We start from the raw sequence: 13,777 nt of genomic DNA on the forward strand, positions 1-13,777 counted from the left end.
TGGCCTCCTGGTCCCTGTACTCTCCCACATAATGATGCAGTGGATATTAGAGTAAACCTGAGACGGGCTATTTAAAAGGTTTTATACTTTTATACTTACCCGGGACTTCCTCCAGCCACATGAGCACCGATGCGTCCCTCACCATCCTCCCAAGTGCCTCCGTTTACCTGGGAGGGGCCACACATACGCAGAAGAGACAACTGGCGCAACTGAGCCAGATTACCGGGACTGATACCAGGCAAACTGAGGCAACTGTAGGAGGATGGCGAAGGATGCATCAGTGCTCATGGGGCTGGAGGAAGCCCTGGGTAAGTATAAAATCTTTTGAATAACCCATCTCAGATACAACTTTAACCGTTTCATTGTGTCTTTACTATGCAGCAGGAACCAGCAAGAGACCAAATGCACAGATCCTAAGAGCACTTCAAACACATTCAAATGTTATTATGCTCACGGAGTAAGTAATATTGTATTTTATAATCCCATCTCCGTGTGAGCATAATAACGTGTTTAATGCATTTGAAGGACTCTTGAGGTCTGTGCAGTTGGTCACCTGTTGGTCCCCCACATAGTGACAAGGGTTGAGAAGACATTTGGTGAGACTATTCTGTTCATACTTGCTGCACATGTTGGAATGTCTGCATATTACCCATATAAAAGGCTATTGTTAATATTATTTACTTTGTGTTTACCTTATGCCTCTGGATGGAAGAGGGACTGATTCTGAGCACACACATTAAAATAGCAATTGTTTGATGTGATTTTCAGTGCAATAAAATTATCACATATATGCAAAATAACCGATAATTTGAACATTTAAAGTGTACCAGAAACGTAATAAAAAAATGTTTAATACATACCTGGGGCTTCCTCCAGCCCCATGCCTGCGGATCTCTCCCACGCCGCCGCCAGTCATGGTCAGTCTGCGCAAGAGAAGTGTGCTCTCTATGTATCTCTCTGGCAGCCACCGGAGAGATAAGTAGAGAACGCACTTCTCTTGCGCAGACAGGCCGCGACTGGCTGGCCAAACAGGAAATCAATTTTTTACTTGCCTGGGGCTTCCTTCAGCCCTTCGCAGCCGTCTCAGTCCCTCGCCGCAGCCCCAGTCCTGCTCTGTGTCCCCACTGGCCACCCACAATGATGGTGGCTGGCTGGCGGGGTTGGCTCTCCTGCGCCTGCCCACACATCCATGTCATCTAGTGCATACAGCGCCTGCGTTCATCTACTGTGCAGGCGCAGTACGCGCCAGAAGATGTGCCAGCGCAGGTGCAGAAGAGCCGACCCGTCGGCAGGTCACCATCATTGCGGGCGGCCAGTGGGGACATGGAGGAGGGCTGCGGCGAGGGGCTGAGACGGCTTGTGAAGGGCTGGAGGAAGCACCAGTTGAGTAAAAATTAGATTTCCTTTTTAAATAATTAAAGACCGTTGCACGCCAATTGGCATGGACACGGCGGCAGTCCCAGGGCCGCCTAAATTCCTGGGGGCGTGTTTTGCAGGAGATCGCACGCACATCTCCGCTTTAATGACGGAGCTCTGCTTCATCATCAGTCTCCCAGCGGCCGCTAAGAGACTGTTAGACAGTGAAACCGCTGTCTATTTACATCGTAAAGCGCTGCAATCTACGGCAACGCCGACTGGGGACAGCCGTGTGACACGGCTGTCCCCCTGGGAGGCTCAGAAGCTGTAATTGGCTGGCGGGGGCAGGGAGGGATATTAAAATAATTAAAAAAATAGTAAAATCTATTTGAAAAAAATAAATATATAAATAAACAAACAACACAGCAGTGATCAGAGCCCACCACTAGAGTTGTACAGACATGCAGCGAATTCTTAAAGCTGCAGTGGCCTAAATTGTAAAAATAGCCTGGTCACTAGGAGGGTGTAAGCCTACGGTCCTCAAGTGGTTAAGTATTCCAGAGTTTTATTTTATATTTCAACATTTACAATGTAGGTTGAATGTTTTACGGTCTTCTATCAGTGGCAGCCTACTAAGTGTCCCAGAATTAGAAAAAGGTCAATAGTTCATGTATTTTATCCCTCCCCTGCCCTCAGAAGTTGTATTCTGCTAAGAAAACTTCTATGGTTGTAATTTGCTAATCAGAGATGTTTATTATATTCCCGTATATTCCTGACAAGGTCCCGACAAGACAGAAGCTGTCACTTCCATGCCTAGAAATTAACTCTTTCAGGCAGCAAAATAAAATAAGTTAAACAGCCTTGTTTTAATGTTTTGTACAGTACATACACATGTTTATCTCACCATATCACGTTACCTTGGGTACACTTGTTCCTTGCCAGAGGTCTGAAGTTGTTTTGCTCCGTTTGTGTAAATTATGAGCAGAAATGATAACGATGTTCCAGTATCTCCCTTTACGATGGTATTCTATGTTGTTGTTAGCAGCTTCCTGAAGGATCTGGGAATTATGGAGAGGAAAAGGCTGAGGGTCGATGGAATTCCTACCGACATTCCAGCGGAGCGTGCAAAGGATAAACTCACTATACACTTCCAGATGACTCGGAATGGGGGAGGGGATGTGGAAGAGATTAAGATCATCCCTGGACCTCCTCCACATGCAATTATCCTATTTGAAGAAGATAATGGTAATGCTGACTTCCGCACATTGCAACAGCTTTATGTATAAAGTCAAACAGGTTCTCAGAAGGTGTTTAAAATTACAAAGATAATGGGCCATATGCAATTCACTTTTTCACCTGTTTTCTCCTACAAGAAAAAATTTCATCTGCTATTTAAAATAACATTTTAGAACTTTACAATGGAAAAACTTTCAAAAAGTATGTAAAAAGTACTGTCAAAATTATTTTGAGCATTTTTTTGCTTGGTGATGGTTTAAAAGTCATTTTATTGACTTATAACCTAGGAGAAAACTCAGGTGAAAAATGGAATTGCATATGGGCCAATGACCCACTAATTTAGGCTGAACAATACAATGTAATGTATAGGCAAAACAGAGGTGCCAAAAGGATAAAAATCTCTAAAAAGTTTAAAATAAGAGGCAGTCAAGGTGGACTTAGCTCCTCCAAGCAGACACAAGATACTGTTGATATTATTCTACAAAAATATTTATTTACATAATCCAGAAAGTGCAATGTGTTTCGCAGGCATATCCCGCTTCCTCAGGCTATGAATGGCTCGTATAACTCATGCAAGTCAGGTATCAAGCTTAGCGCCCCGGTGTTCATAGCCTGAATATGTAACAGAAGTAGTATTATATTCGGGTTTACTATACCAGGGGTTGCTCCCATAGACTTATGGAGATGGGCAAGGGCCTGGAGAGGTAGTTTACTATAGCCAAATGTTTAGAACAACTAGAAAAGAAGACCCATGCATCAGCGCCACTCCAGACAGTAATTTCAAGAATATACAATCAAATTTATTACAAAAAATAGTACATATATATGGCACCTTGTCGGGCGTTTTGTCAATGTTTGTATAACTTGTTTAAAAATAAATATAAAATCAAAAATGTAAATGTAATGCTCCTGGGAAAATAGGAGGAGCTAAAATACAAACATACGCCTAACTGTGTGAGCTTGTTTTCCGAGGTTTTACAGTACTGGTTTAAACATGCAAATAAATGTGGACCAATTTATAAAAATATCAATTTAATATCGAATAAATATTACAATATCAAAACAATATAATATTGCACTTTTGATATAAAAACAAAACTCATAAGGTCATTCTTATAATAAGCAATGAGCTGGATAATAATTTCAGTAAAACATCAAAATGTTATTATACTTATTCACCAATACAAAAGGCTTAAACCAATTAGCAGTCAACTCAAATACAGTGCAGAGTTATGACTCATCAAATATGGCCGTCGGCCCTGTTACTCAATTTACCACAGGGTCTCTGGAGACAAAATGGATGAATTGAACGACAACAAAATGGCTGTTATCAAAATCAAAATGGCTGCTATCAAAAACAAAATGGTGGCTATCAAAAACAAAATGGTGGCTATCAAAAATCAAAATTGCGCAGTCCAAAATCAAAAATGCGCTATCCAAAATAAACTGGCTGATGTCAGCTATACCATTCAATATAACAAATTTAGGATGACTCAGTGGATCTGATGACTGGGCGTTGCCCCACAATCGCTATGCAATCAACTATAAATGACAGGAATTTTCCCACTGTCTATACTTTAACCTCCGCTGGCCTGTGATACTACACAGAGCAAGCGGGTAAAATACATATAATTTTGGAATAAGATATCTATTGAGTCGTCCTAAATTTGGCTAGGTGTGGCTTGCACATGCTGCGGCAAAGTATCAAAATATCTAGAGGAGGTAGCTTGAAAGGTCTAGTTTTTTATCCAAGACTGAGTTAAACAGCCAGTTATCAATGAACATATGGTAGAACTTAGGTGAGTTGTTTCCAACTTGCAACTTTGGAAAAGCTCACCCCTTTTTAAAATATCAACCAATGAAATTCAATCAATACATCATATGTTCAGATATTCTGCGCTGTAATAAGCCGTCTAACTAACAAGAAAATCAGAACTGGGTTCAAGTATAGTCACCAAGATGGCCTCTGGGCGTGTTCCTCTTAGGCGTGGCTGTGTTCAGATGGCATGAATCCTCTATGTCCTGGTCTGCTCAGATCTCCTGATGGTCTGATCCTTCTCTCATTGAATGACCCCTCTCATCTTATTCCCCTCACTACCTATGGTCCTGCCCAGGAGATTAAATCTTCTAGCCTATCACTGGGCAGTGGGAGTGACCAATGGGAGCTTTCTGTGACTAATCTTTAACCCAAGTGTAATACTGGCTTTCACCCTTTGTAGGTGCTGTTGGCTAACTAATCACAGACTTACTGGGATATTTGGCAAACTAAAAACAAAAATCATGTTTTATTATAACCCAACAGTGAATAAATCAATGTTATAATTCCTCTATGGATAGCTGACTTTGCTGGAATCACTGGTTATTATTTATTATACAGTGACCTTTTCTACCATATTTAAGATAGATTGGATTTGATCCAAAAATCATTGGCATGCTTAAAACCACCATGGATCTCTCATTATAACACATTGTGCTTGTTAGCAGGGTTTTATATCTCTAACATTATTGTTTAACATACAACACTGGTAAACATATAGCATCTCTATATCATCCTGGATATATTCATTCAAATAATCTTTATATTAATACATATACAATGCCATAACCTTTTTTTTATTCATTCTTAATTGTTATGCAATAATGCATACATGCGCTGTCTGTTTTCTTAACCTAGATGGGGAATTGTAATATAACTTTATGCTTTTTAATATGAACTATTGCTGACAGCACAGTCAATATATTTCCCCAGCTTTGTTTTTGTGTCTGAACCTTGGAAACACATACATTGTGCAAGGAAAACAACCCCCATCCAAGGCTTCTATGCATTAAATACAGCCAGGTCTGAGCCATTGTTTACAAAAACTGGTTCATTTACCAACAAAAGCTAGTTAAGGCCTGGTCTGTCTCTTTCATTGTTTTAAGACTCTTCTTGTTGGGCAATTGTTTGGTCAAACAAGGTACTTGTCTGCTTCCATTGTTCAAGTAAGGTGAATGGGATTACCCATTGCAAATAGTACCTCAGCTGACTGCCTGTTGTTCAACATCTGACCTTCCTTTAGAGACACATACAAGTCAGCTTTGTAGGACAATATTACATCGCCATATTAAAATAATCTATACATTTCTAAATAATCAATGCACCTATATTAATCTATAATAACCCTGATCATCAGAAAGTCTTTGTCTCCTATAACCTAAGGGAAGGAAATTATTAGGTTTTATTCCTATTTGATCATACACAATTCAGTTTATCGGGGAAAACAATGTTCCGCCATATGGAAATCTCGACACATCCCCCTTTTTTCCATAATGTTTCACAAAGTGTGAACTTTCTGGAAAGAACAACAAGGATTATTAAACGTTTTTCGTTGCTTCATTCCTGTGGGAACGCGTTGTGAATAACCTTTGTTTTGTACTGGTAATCCAAGTATGAAAGGGAAAAATGGACTTTAAAACATCGTCTTCATCACATTGAAGTTCATGTTTCACGCTTCAAGAAAAATAAACTTGGCAAATGATACTCCGGACGTAAACAAACAGGTTTCCTCTTGCTGCAAAGGTATCAAACAGCGACTGTAACATCGATAAACTGCTTTGGCCTTTGGCTCAAACAAAAGGACTTTCCGGATTTGCTTCAAGATTTGAATAACTCACTCCTGTGAGTATCTGGTGTGGAACAGATATCCAACTTGCATCTCCATCAAATGGACCTCGGATACATCAGCTCGTCATTCAACGACACATCGCGGGTTTAGGCTCATCTGGACCCTCTAGGATAGGAACATCTATCTGGTCATGATGAACTCCGCGGTATCCGGTAACCTCAGGGATGCTAGACCTGGCACCACACTTGGCTCGGCACTTTCCCCCCAAGATTAGGACTGCGTAAAGGATGGTAATCATCAGGTGGGGCATCTTTGCGCCGGATTGGAATCTTTGTGTCCATATGGATTCTAGTAGAGATTAACACATCATTAGGTATACCTGTCAGGAGAAAAATAATTTGTTAGCACACATTTCCAGACTGCTCAATTCTCCGAAGCTGTGAACTAGGGTGACCTATACGTAACTGATTAATATGCACCCATTTTTCCACAAAATCATCCCCCTTAGGGATCTTAACCTTATACACCACAGGAGACAACTTATCAGTGATTGGATATGGGCCCTTCCATGAAGGGAGGAACTTCCTTTCCTTTACCTGGTCTCTAGCAAAATTATACAGATACACTCTATCGTCAATCTGATACTCCTTTTGCGTAGTTTTGAGGTCATAGTACGTTTTCGTACTGACTGCGGCTTTTTCGATGTTTCTTTGAGCAAATGCGAAGGCATGCTGGAGGTGCTTTCGTAAGTTCTCCACGTATTGATGTGCAGTAGTTGCATTCATCAAGTTGTGATCTGTGGTTTTGTAAAGCAAATGTTGGGGTAGCACCATCTTTCTACCTGTGAGCATCTCAAATGGAGAAAGTTTGGTCGCTGCGCTTGGAGTAGCTCTAATAGCCATAAGAACTAGTGGCAGCTTGACGTCCCAGTCTTTACCTGATTCGCTAACAAATTTTTTCAGGATATTTACAATAGATTGATTGTAACGCTCCACTCCACCACTAGAGGCTGGTCGGTAAGCTATGTGGAGCTTCCGTTTTACCCCTAGGATTTCCCACATCTTGGTCATTACTTCACTGGTGAAGTGACTTCCGCGATCGGATTCGATACGCTGGGGAAGACCAAATCGGGAGAAAATGTGGTTAATGAGCAGTGATGCGCACACACTGGAACTGCATGTTTTACTTGGTAGACATTCTACCCATTTAGTGAACAGGCATGTTACGGTTAACATATACCGGTTTCCTTTTGAGGACGTTGTTACTGGACCAATAAAATCGATCTGGATGTCTGACCATGGCATAGCTATGCCTCTTTTCATCAGCGGTGCCCTGTGAGTGGGACCTTGTGGCTGGAATTGAGGGCATACCAAGCACCCTTGACAATATGTCCTGACATCCTGTAACATGTGTGGCCAGTAAGCGTAGTCTCTTAATAACTCATACGTTATTTTCTCTCCTCGATGACCAGCTGTCGGGGCATCATGAGCATGTTGCAACATCAAACCCCGATATGCTGCGGGTACTACCCACTGCGTAATACCATTTTTCGAGGTTCGTATCAGCAATCCATCCTGTAATGAAAATTGTGACACACCTTTCATCAGAATACGTAATTCTTCGTTGTCACTGCAGTCTTCCACGGTGATGGGATAATCATGTGGACTTCCAATGTGTTTATAAAACAAACCAATAATGGGATCCCCCTTTTGGCTTGCAATGAGATCCTCATTAGGAGAATCTTGACACCACATTGCCACACTGGGTTGAGACTCCTTTTGGGCCTGCCCCCTAGTGGTGACATTTACTTCGATAGTTCCCATGAGGTCATTGATATCGAAGATTTCACCATCAATGGCTGCTTTCTTAGCGAGGGAATCTGCTAAATCGTTCCCATCTTTATCAGCGCCAGGGTGTTTCGAATGACCCCTTACCTTTTTCCAATAAATGGTAAGACCGTGGGTATTAACCAGTTCATCAATTTTACAAAACAATTTACCATGTTTGACTGGCTTTTTATTACTCCTTGTCATGCTAGTTCTTTTCCAACTGGGAAAATATTCCACAAAACTGTTCCGAACATACTCAGAATCTGTTATCAAAACAAACTCCTTAAGGTCATGTTCGATAGCCATTTGTATAGCTTTATACACGGCAGCAAGTTCTGCGACCTGGCTACTTTTGGGACCAATTTTGTATCCCGCAGATATCTCTGGAAATATGTTATTCCATACGATGCCGATACCTGCAACCAGCATCTTTTCATCTCCTTCTGTGTGAAAAGAACAGCCATCAACATATGCACATGGTAGTGATTTGCAGTACTCCTCTTCATAGGATTTATATGGAGATAGAGATTGCTCTTCCAGAAAATCGTTTTCTGGTGGCTCATCTTTATGTTCCACATGAGAGCAATCATGGAGTTCAGCTAATCCTTGAGCAACTGGATTTTTAGTATCCTGTTTATATTTGATTTCCAGTGGCCATCCCATTAGGGACATTGTCCATACCGTTATCCTACTGTTTGACAGGTTACCTTCTTTTATTTGGTTACTTTGCAAATATTGTAGTGATTGGTGTGCAGTTTCTACAATGATCTTTTCCCCTTGAATAAAACTTCTGAAATATTGCAAAGCCCACACAGTTGCTAATAATGCCTTCTCACAATTATTAAATTTGATTTCAACTGGTGATAGTGATTTACTGGCATAAGCAATTATTTTATTCAGTCTTTCTTGCTTTTGGAAAAGAACTGCACTTACACTCTTGTCGGTAAAACCTGTTTCAACATAGAAGGGTTTACCACCTTCTGGATAAGCAAGGCATGGGGCCTGTATGAGTTTTGTTTTAAGCTCAGATACAGCTTGTTCATGGCACTCATTCCATTCCCATTGTACTCCTTTCTTTAGCAGCTGCAATAGCGGCTTTGTAATCTCAGCATAGTTATCTATGAACTTGCGAGAATAATTCATCATCCCCAGGAATGATCTCAGTTCCTTGAGATTTGTGGGGGACTTCGTATTTTTGATTGCTTCCACTTTCTTTTTCTGTGGATTAATTCCTTCTGCAGTAATTTCATGTCCCAGGAAATTTACCTTGGATCGGCACCATTGAGCTTTCTGTAGGGAAAGTTTAACACCTGCTTCTCTTAGTTGATTTAATACATATCTCAACTCTGAAATATGTTCCTCAAAGACTGTACTTTTGATAAGGATATCATCGACATAAGTTAGTGTACCTCGTTCAGCTGCATCAGGCATTGCTTTGTGCATGAACACAGCAAATTCGTGGCCTGCGTTGATGTATCCGAAAGGCGTACGGGTCCACGCAAATTGTCTGTTACCGAATGTGAAGGCTAGTTTGTATTGATCCCTTTCATCCACTTTAATTGTCCAATATCCTTGTGCGCAGTCAAGGGCTGTGAATATTTTAGACCCTTGGATTTGCGCCAAGCATTGGTCAATGTATGGTACGGGCCAACCAGACATGTAGACACGTTTGTTTAGTTGTCTCAAGTCTGAGCATAGACGGAACTGACCATTCGGTTTAAGAACTCCGAGTACTGGATGATTGAAGGAACTGTGTACTGGGCGGATAATACCTTTCTTTTCCAGGTTCTTAACGATTTCCGATAGTGACTCGTAGGCTGCTAATGGAAGTCGATATTGTTTGATAAACACAGGGGGTGCATCTGGATCAGTCAGGATTCTCGTAACATGCAGGTCAGTTTCGCCGCAGTCATAAGAGTCCTTAGCAAACATGTCCTGGAAATCCCAGAATAGTTGCCTTAGCTGCTGTCGTTCTGATTCATTAGAACATCCATCAGCTATAGAGAGCTGTTCTTCCACCCGTTCCTGAAATTCTGGGAAAATCTCAGGTTGACCTACCTCATAAGCTTCTTCAAGCCTATTAGTTAAGTCATTTGGGGTGTAACATGCTTGATCCTTACCCTGCTGGAGTGTTTGATACTCACTTTCATTGATCTCATGGTTAAAAATCAATGATGTTCCCTCGACATGACATGTACCTTCCTCAGGACTGAAAGGATAAACAGAGTGTATGCTGAACAATCCTTCAGGTGTTGAGAAATATTGTTGGTCCACTATTTGTTCTTCTGTCAAATATTCATCAGGTATTAATCCAATGACTTCATTTTGGAATCCAAAAGTGTAATATTCGGAGTCAATGGCTAAGCCAATCATTGTATCCTCCTGTAACGTGATACTATGAGGGCTCATGTTTTGCATGACCATGTATAATGGTTCCTGATGAATATTTATTAGGGGAATTGGTTTTACCTTCAACCCCAATTGTTGCATCCGATTGGATAAACAAATCAATGCATCTGCATTTCTCATCTTTTGCCCCTTCTTTACTTGAATGGGTAAAAGAAATGATTTGCAACCTTCAGGGACTTTTACTTTTTCAGCGACAGTGATATCCACTGCATATGGTATTCGCTGTCCCCATCTCAGGGCTTGTTCTCTATCCTGGAATTCCTCTGGGTTTCCGGATAATTTGGACCACAGAACATTATTGACCAGATCAACCTGTATGGCAAATCGGTGAATAATGTCGTTTCCTAAGTACATTTGGTACTGTGGTTCCTTTAACACACTGAAGACATGTTTTGCAGATTTGTTTCCTAGAGACACAGATAAGATGCATTTTGCAATCACATTATGACTCTGGTTATCGTTATCCAGATCGTGGATCCATTCCTGTGTAGAGATAAATTTGATTACCTGAGGGTCGGTAACCTGCTTCAGCAGTCCTAGGCTTATGTAGCTGGCCTCAGATTTGAGATCCAACTTGGCATATTTTACCCGAGCAATATTATTTACCTGCACGGGAACCAGCACATTATCATTGATTTTCTCGATTTCAACCAATGCCTGTGTATGCTTGGTTATGCCTGCCACTTCCTGGTTTCCCCCTTTAAAGGAAATAGTTAACACATCCTCTTCAAGGACTATCTTTTCAATCTTATCCTTTCGGATATTTATGATGTGAAAAGCAGTGTTAGCATTTTCCTCGGGTTTACCGTTTTTCAGGATCGTGACTTCTGGTATCTGACTGTTCCGGAAATGGATTTCAACAGAGTTAGGCCTTTCCTCAATCATATGGCAGCTACGTTGCGACTGTGCATTGCTGGAGCGCTCAAAATCAATTGGAGTATTGACTTGAGCCCATATTGCTTCATTAATGAAGTCAATTATGGAATTTAGTCGTTTGAGCAAATCGATTCCAATGATCAATCTATCATATGGAAGATCAACAATCAAAGTTGGATGTTTAATGATCTTTTTACCGATCTTATATGTCAGCCAGGATGTGCCTTTTACTTGTAAACTATTACCACCAACGCTTATCAGCGCACCGTCAAAGGCTTTTAATCTTGGCTTCCTTTGTGATGAATCCAAGATCTGCTGGTAATAGTTAAAAGACAGAATAGTAACCTGGGAACCGGTATCCAGTAAACCTGGGATCGGTCCGATACATCCATCTTGTAGATGGGTATCGATAAAATACCGGCCATCTACCTGTTCAAGATTGCAAAGAAAATTGGAATGTTTTTCCATTTGTTGCTTCAGAGAATGATCTCTCTGCAGCGTCAGGGTATTAGGAACTTGTTCCTCCTGATTCCGCCTGCAAGGCATTTGGGTTCCCATGGATTCTACCACTGGGACAATCTGAACAGAGGGTACTTCACGCTCTGGCTCACATGACACAGTATCACACATTTGTGGTGAAATATCAAGCACATTAGACTTCCCTTCCTCGACCTGGGGTAGGTCGGTACATTGCACATCATTTTCATTAACCGTATTGAGTACTGCCATATCCATCTCCGTGCAGTGATTTATCTCAGTTTCCTTTAGTTGGCAGAGCTGGGCCCTGCCTTCCCAGCTAAAAAATCCTCATGCTGTCTTCCTGCAGATCCCTGAGCCAACTTACCCATCATGTCACTGAGTTTGTTCACTTGATCAACAAGCTGATCAAACCTATTAGGTCGGCGAGGGTTCTGGTTCCGGGGATCATTTCTGTTCCCTGCGGGTGATCCACTCCTAGGTGAGTTAGGGGATGATCTACCCCTAGGTGAATTAGGTGGGCCCTGTCTCCTTTCCCACTGCTGCCTGGGTCGGTTATCCCACCGTCTATATCCTTGGGGACGCCTGTACCCCTGGGGTTCTCTATATCCCTGGTAACCTCTGTACCCCTGGCTACCCTGGTTTCCTTGGTAACCCTGGTATCCTTGATACCTGCGATTAAACCGAGGACGGTAGACCTGGTTCTCAGAACCTGAGCTATCCCTATCTGACCCTTTAGGATTTTGTGGTCTGTTTTGATTAGGGTTTTGTTGCTGTCTTTGGCCCTGCTGGATAGGTACTTTTGCAGGAGGTATTTTCTTCTGCTGGGATTCAAGGTTTAGGTCCGCTTTCACTTTGGTTTCTTCTACTCTGCGCTCTGGGTACTTTTTGTTGTTTCTCCCACTTACATTGGAACTCCCACTGATGTTGAACAGCAGTGTCGCTGAGGTAACCATTTTCTCTAGGGAGTTTCCGAAGTCTAACTCATTGGCCATGCTTAACTTTATTTGGGTAGGCAATGCATCGTAATATGCCTGTTTAAAATCAAGAGACTCCCAGTTAGGATTCCGATATGCTAAACTGTAAGAATTTTTTAGCACGGAAAGGAATTCTCGGGGGCTCTGATCGGGTCGACAAGTAAGTCGATACACATCTCGTTTTGCTTCTGAGTTAGTGCGATACGGCCCAAACTCAAGCTTCACTTCGTGTGAAACTGCTTGCCATCTAATGATACCCCGCTCTTTAAATGAGGTGAAATAGTGGCGGTATCTGTCATCAAAAACCCATGGGAGAAATCTGATCCTGTCTGCTTCAGACAGATTTAAAGAATCTATAGTGGATTCATATAACTCCAAGTGGGATGCGATTTGTGCTGAACCCTTTTTAGTGAATTTTGGCACAGCGGTGTTTAAGAATTTTATGATGCTGGCCGAGCTCTGCTTTTCCTGGGAGTACTGATTATTTCCCCTGCTTGAAACCCCTTTATACGTACCTTTCCCCCTTCTTGGGATAGGGCTGGATTTCCGCTTTCTTTCATCAGCCTCAAATTCATCTGAATCGATATCAGCAAGGGAGTCGTGACCTTTATGGGAATCATCATACCTAGGGGCCCTCATTTGCATATCTCTCTCTGGAGAGGAATCCAAATGTTGATCTTTAGGGACCCTTGTACTGTCATCGATTATGGTATTCATAGTCTTACATACCGTCTCCATACGATCCAACATGCCTTGCCATTTTAGGTCATATGGAGTGAGTACTGGCGGGCAAGGGCTGGATGATCTATCGAGTCTACCTGCCTGTTGGATTTTGAAGTACTGCTGTTGTAGTTCTTCAAAATCCTGTTTAAGTCTGCGATGCGCTTCACGATTCCGTTCGGCGTCTCTTTCCAGACTTTTGATCGCTACCTCCCTGTCTGAAATATCAATCATTAATTGGTCTCTATCAGCCCTTATAATTTGAAGATCTGATTCCACATCCCGTAACTGG

General features: G+C 41.7%; 1 protein-coding gene across 11 annotated transcripts in view; it reads left to right on the plus strand.

Annotated features, from left to right (window-relative positions):
* LOC137540857 (uncharacterized) overlaps positions 1-13,777 on the plus strand; it is an 82,988-nt gene that overhangs the window by 34,406 nt on the left and 34,805 nt on the right. For 6 of the 11 annotated variants that reach the window (XM_068262037.1, XM_068262031.1, XM_068262039.1 and 3 more), the window contains one exon: positions 2,402-2,601. In XM_068262037.1, the coding sequence (XP_068118138.1) occupies positions 2,424-2,601 (178 nt within the window). In that variant the 5' untranslated portion in view covers positions 2,402-2,423. Of the gene's footprint in view, positions 1-2,398; positions 2,602-13,777 lie in introns of all 11 variants that reach the window. The other 5 variants (XM_068262040.1, XM_068262030.1, XM_068262038.1 and 2 more) reach the window with 1 other exon arrangement.

Source organism: Hyperolius riggenbachi, chromosome 12, assembly GCF_040937935.1.
Source record: "Hyperolius riggenbachi isolate aHypRig1 chromosome 12, aHypRig1.pri, whole genome shotgun sequence".
NCBI lineage: Eukaryota > Metazoa > Chordata > Amphibia > Anura > Hyperoliidae > Hyperolius > Hyperolius riggenbachi.